This window comes from Crassostrea angulata, chromosome 3 (assembly GCF_025612915.1).
Source record: "Crassostrea angulata isolate pt1a10 chromosome 3, ASM2561291v2, whole genome shotgun sequence".
Lineage (NCBI taxonomy): Eukaryota > Metazoa > Mollusca > Bivalvia > Ostreida > Ostreidae > Magallana > Magallana angulata.
The window spans coordinates 33682252-33688125 of record NC_069113.1 but is presented as its reverse complement, the minus strand read 5'-3'; the positions used below and the strand labels follow the sequence as shown (position 1 = coordinate 33688125).

The window sequence follows — 5874 nt, the reverse complement described above, 5'->3', positions numbered from 1 at the left end:
GTGTTGTTTTGTTCTTGATAAGTGTACATGGTGGATGGCTATGGTATATTGCTCTATAGAAGTACATAACATAATGCTTAAAAATGGTATGTTGTTTTATAAAAATATATGACATGTTGCTAAAATATTCACATTGAACAAATACTGGAAACAATTTTTATATGATTCATTTCCTTTGGTAATAAAACTTGGTCCCTCATGTGAGTGATTCTAACCGAAACGTGGATTGCACAGGGAGAAAAGTAAAAAAAAACCCAGATGAAATGTAAACTGGATCATTTTATCTTCAAGTTGTTTGAAAGTAATATAAATTGTATTTGATTTTGATTTTCATAGCTTACTTCTATTCACATACCATTTTACTTAGAAAATAACATGAACAACCAGATGTAAATGACATGTCCTAAGTCACAATCAGTGGTTCAGTATTAGTAGAGTCTTGGCATGTCCAGTTTTGGATCATGGTTTAGAGTTTTGACTGAAACCGAAATATCAAAACTAGAATACAAAACTACTAACTCAGTGAACAAGTATATTACATGTATACACAGATGCAGAAATTCTGTTTGCCAGGGAAGGGGTGGGTGGGTTCCAAGATCTATTTTTAGTTACGGTACTTTACTATGTGAACTATATAACTTTGAATTTTTCAAAGGGGGTGTGGGCTTGCAGTTGAAATCCTCCACCACCCCCCTCCCCAAATACATTTTAGAATACATGTTTTATTACATTTCAGACTTCATAAAATCCGACCACTTATCGACATGACAAGAGGAAATTTCCAGAAGTTTTACAAACCAGGGAAGTGTCAGAGTATAGATGAAGGAATGATAAGGTACATGTCATGGCATTTCATCCTTGCTCTTGTTCTATCCGCTTTCTAAACGCAACTTGTTAGCATAATGCTAGTGAGAGCTGCTTGGGTCCCGGCCTTGATTTCCAGTCAAGCCATATATTTTCATTATATTTATATGTTCATTCTTCCTTTCCTACTACATTACTTTATCCAGTATTCATAGATTTGCCTATATTATGATTCAATTCTCATATTCTTACAGGTACAAGGGACACCATTATGCACAGCAGTACACGCCAGGAAAACCAATAAAGCGCGGTCTAAAGGTATTTCAATATTTATAACTTTTGTAATCTTCATATCTTTTTTTCAAAACCTTGGATTCCCTAAGTGATCATTATTTTTTAAAAAATATTTTAAAAGTTTTATTTTTAAAAAACCCCAGTAAGTTTACTGACACTTTTTATGTGAAATTGAAAAAATATTGAAACGTTAAATATCATAAATGTTATGACATGGGAACTTTATTTTCATGTAGATATGGATGAGATGTGACCCAAGTGGCTACACCAATGATTACAGAGTGTATCTTGGTAAACATGATTCAATGTGTGGCCCATCACTAGGGGAACGAGTCGTCAAACATTTATGCAAGCCACTGAAGTGGAAAGGTCATCATGTGTTCTTCGATAGGTAAATTATTGTCAGAATGTCAGTCTGTTTACATGCAAGTTAAAATGACTTTTTATGAACGAAGCTTATAAGAATTTCAGAGTTTATGCACCATAAATTTGCTGTGACACAGAATAGGTTTTATCAGTTGTGTGTTTTATCTAATTTTTATTTTTGGGGAGGGGGGGGGGGTTCTTTTTCTAGAGATGCATGAAACGCTTGAATGCTACTTCATTTATTTGCAGGAAATGTGACACATTTATGTTCTTGTGAAATAGAAAACTTTTGTATACTTCTACTATATCTCTACTAGTATGTCTCTGCTATATTGACAAATATGTAAACCAATGGCAAAAGTTTTGAATTACAATCATGACCCTATTCATACTACTCAATTTTTAGGGGATTATTTACATATGTTTACATTCTATCCTGTCATAGTTGCTCGAGACTGAAATGGGAATGGGTAAAATATTGTCTCTGATTATTAAATTAAGTTTGATGTCTCATTTTGAAATGACTAAATTTATAAAAGGAACATACAATTACGTGTCTCGTGCATGCAGTCATATTTTTAACGACTTTATAAAAAATCAGAATCAGTCCATCAGTCATATGACTTTTTCTTAATCTTATTTTATTAAAATTTTGAAATTAAGGTGGTATGGGACACTTCCATGTTGTGACGTATTGTTTATCGAAATAAACAATAAAACCAAGTGTAATTATATAAGTAGCTAGTTTCTTTCCCAATATTGTCACCTAACAGCTTAGTGTAGTGAGTTAGAGGGATTGCTACGAATATGAAAGTCATGAGATCGAATCCGGCTGGGGATTTTACAATTTTTACCTCTCAGATAGAATATTTTTAAAAGCTATTTTTTGGTTGAATATTGTAAAATTTGAAAATTTTAAACCGTTGAAAGTATGTCAATTATAATTTATTTTAATCCACATTAATATTGATAGATGTCCCATACCACCTTTAGTTCATTTTATTGTTGGTTTTCTTTTCCTTCAGATATTTCACTTCTATTCCTCTTCTCCAAACTCTTGAATCCTACGGTGTATATGGTTGCGGGACTATAATGGCAAACAGGAAAGGGTTTCCCTCACAACTGAAGAACCCACACCTTCCTGAGAGAGGAGATGCTGAACAGATGCAACATAATAACCTTGTTGCCACCGTATGGAATGATGCTAAACCTGTACGTAGTTTTTATGTGGTAAAATAGGTGTTGTATTTGTAAAAGTCTAGGTTCAGTGCCTATCTCTTTTACGTGAAAAAAACAATGGATATTTGTGAGAGTAAACATGTTTTCAAATGATTCAAAAGACAGGGTTATTTAATTTTTCATATAAATTTAATCTCAGGTTCACATTGCATCTACAACATCTGACCCTCTCGGAGATGGCCCAGCTCAAAGAAGGGTTCGGGGTGGTGGTGTTATCATCATTCAGCGCCCGCCTGCAGTTGAGCACTACCAACAGCACTACTATGGTGTAGACAGAACACAGCAATACAGATCCAAGTGTCCAGTTGGCCGTCCATCCAAAAAGTTTTGGAAGTATCTGGTCAACTATATTTTTGAAATTTCTCTGATCAACACATTCCTTCTTTGGTTTGAAACCCCAGGAACAAGAAAACCAACAAAACATTTCTCTATGGTTGACTGCAACTTGTCTATCGCAGAGAAACTTATTGGTGATTTCTCTAGCAGAAAGCGGGCACCTTCATGTGGAAGGGGAGTTGCAGGTATAAGTGTTGCTAACATCAACCGGCACATCAGCACAAAGTTGACAAGACCGCGAGGAAGATGCAAACAGTGCAAGAAGAATGGCAGAAGAAGTGACACATTTTTTGGTTGTAGCATTTGTAATGTACATCTGTGTAGAGGAGCTTGTTTTCAGGCCTATCACACTTATCATCACTTGCTTATGGAATAGGTTTATATATCATGTAATGTCTGTTTATAATTGCATGTTTTGTTCAAATAATATGTGTCTACTTTATTTGGTGGCTCCAAGCACTTATCTAATCCACTCAAATGGTTTGCATTTTTTCAAAGGTGATTTTGTCGTGTACCATGTATTTTTAAAACCTAAATCTAAAAAATAATCTAAATATGTTATTGAAAAGAAATAAACTATTCATCACTGTGTGTTGGTAACTGTTGCCATGACAACCATTTTTAATTTATGTACATGTATTTAATATTTCTATTGTATACTAAAGCTGAATTCTTTATTCATTGATTTTCTTGAAAAATTGATAAAGCTTCTTGGTTTCTTTCCATATGAATTTTGTTATATTCATAATGAAATAATTTTATTGATAAGCTTGTGGTCTTGTTGCTATGGTAACTATTGTTTCTGCGTTTTCAAGGATGTATTATTAGAAGAAAAAAATATATCGTCGGTAACATTATAAACCACAGTGTAGACTGTTATTGCCTTTTTTGGGTCACTAAAGACACACTTTGAAACTTTATTACAATTGTTTGTTGTTACTTTTTTTTTGATCAGAAAATGCCAAATGTTGCGCAAAGCAACATCAAAAAAGTTGTTTCAAATTGTTTTGATTAGAACTCCAGCTGTTCAATAATACTTTACAATGTATTTTTATGTAGAATATTCTGTATATTACTTTATCGTTCAATATGGTATCAAAATATTCCACTATTCAATGAAAAATTTATGAAAAAATATTATTTTATGATTTAAGCCCAAAACGTTGCCATGGCAACCGCATATTTGACTTTTTTTAATCAAATTTAAAATCTGCAAAAAAATGTGTTTCATTCCATATAAGGTTGTTTGAGTAAAAAAATAACCAGTATTAAGTTAAATTCAATTTGTTATTATATAACTTGATTTTGGTAAATTGTGAAAAGTTCTGGGGGTTAAAGGGTTAATATGATGAATTAAGAAGCATAGTGACGTGTAAACAATACTATTGAGAGCGCTCATGTGTACTGTTGATTTGTTCGTCAAAAAATGACAAAACCAGGATTTATTTTCAGAGGCGTAGAAGAGTCAGATAAAAATGTATATTTGTCAGATGGATTAGGTTTCCGTTCCGACATTTTTCATCTGGTCATTCATAGCCTTAATGTTCATATGATTGGTCTCAAATACATACAATGTTGCTCTTTTATAATCCCATATTACCACATTAACTGTTTTTGCAACGAAATTGCTGCCACTTTTAACATCACTTTTGTAAATTCACTGTGTTTGGTCGCCATATTAACGAAAAAATCCGAGACATTTCGAGTGCGATTTCCGACAAAAGGGCAGGCAAATTCAAACGCGTATTTTAACAAAATTCTTTGGTACGACTCATTAAATGGATATTTTGTGGACTAAACTACATATGCATGTTTAAAAAGGTTTGGAGTGTATAAAAATATGTGTTTTTCCTCTGCAGATTATTATTAACAGACTTAAAATCGACGCGAAGCTGATCTGCTTCGCGGCTGCTACATTGCAAGTATATGGGACGAATTCTTACTGTCACCTGAGCGTAGCCTGGTCACGGTAAGATTATTCTTTCTATCTTAAATGGAACGGAAACAAGATAAATGACGTATGGATTCTCAATGTTCACAGAAACAAGATACATGCACGTGTATCTCCAACTAACCCTGATCACAGACATTTTAAATTGTTATTTTTAGGAGTAGATGATATTCTTGTTCTAAAATATTAAATTTAATAAAATTCAGAAATCAGATTTCTGCTTCCAATATTTATAAATCCTGTAAATATTAGCTATTCATTTTGAGTACTATTCAGCAGGCATGTATGGTCACGAAGCTATCTTAGGACTGTGGTATGCCCTAAGTACGTCTTAGGATATGTCTTAGTCTTAAGTCTGTTTCTCGAAGCTCTCCTAAATTTAGGAACCGCCATAACGTTGTCCTAACTTTAGGACATCACTTACCTTGTCCTTAGGACATCACTTACCTTGTCCTTAGACCATCCTAAGGCTGTAAAATCACATTTTTTGGGAATATTGGGACTGTTGTGAATATTTTTCTTAAGACCGGTAGAATAAAGCAATATTTTCTACAGTTCCAGCATTTCCGACAAACCTCAAACTCCCAATCAGGGAAGGGGGGGGGGGTGTTCATTTATTCTATCATGTATGTTCATTTTAACAAAATTTGAGAGAGACCCCAAACTCTCACCCCCTTCCCCGTTGCTACATGCCTGCCTTTAAGCAATTTTTTTTAACGCAAATACTGTCTCTGTTTGGTGAATGGAAATTATTCACTTATTTTCAATATCTACAATGTACACTACGTGAGATACAATTTTTTTTTTATTCTTGTGTAAATTTTTTAAATATGCCCTGCTAAAAAGTAAATTACCATCGGCTAATTTTTATCATTTTATTCTGA

General features: G+C 33.5%; 1 protein-coding gene across 1 annotated transcript; it reads left to right on the top strand.

Moving 5' to 3' along the window:
* Positions 1 to 244: 244 nt before the first annotated feature.
* Positions 245 to 4377, top strand: LOC128177243 (piggyBac transposable element-derived protein 4-like). The gene is made up of 5 exons (XM_052843880.1): positions 245 to 835; positions 1059 to 1122; positions 1335 to 1489; positions 2490 to 2676; positions 2843 to 4377. Exons 1-5 carry the CDS (start codon positions 765 to 767, stop codon positions 3413 to 3415), a joined length of 1050 nt encoding a protein of 349 aa, XP_052699840.1. The 5' UTR covers positions 245 to 764; the 3' UTR covers positions 3416 to 4377.
* Positions 4378 to 5874: the final 1497 nt, after the last annotated feature.

Coding starts and splice junctions, on each gene's coding strand:
- LOC128177243 (XM_052843880.1), top strand. CDS start 765: ATGACAAGAGGAAATTTCCAGAAGTTTTACAAACCAGGGAAGTGTCAG. Junction 836..1,058: donor ATAGATGAAGGAATGATAAG/GTACATGTCATG, acceptor ATATTCTTACAG/GTACAAGGGACACCATTATG. Junction 2,677..2,842: donor TATGGAATGATGCTAAACCT/GTACGTAGTTTT, acceptor ATTTAATCTCAG/GTTCACATTGCATCTACAAC.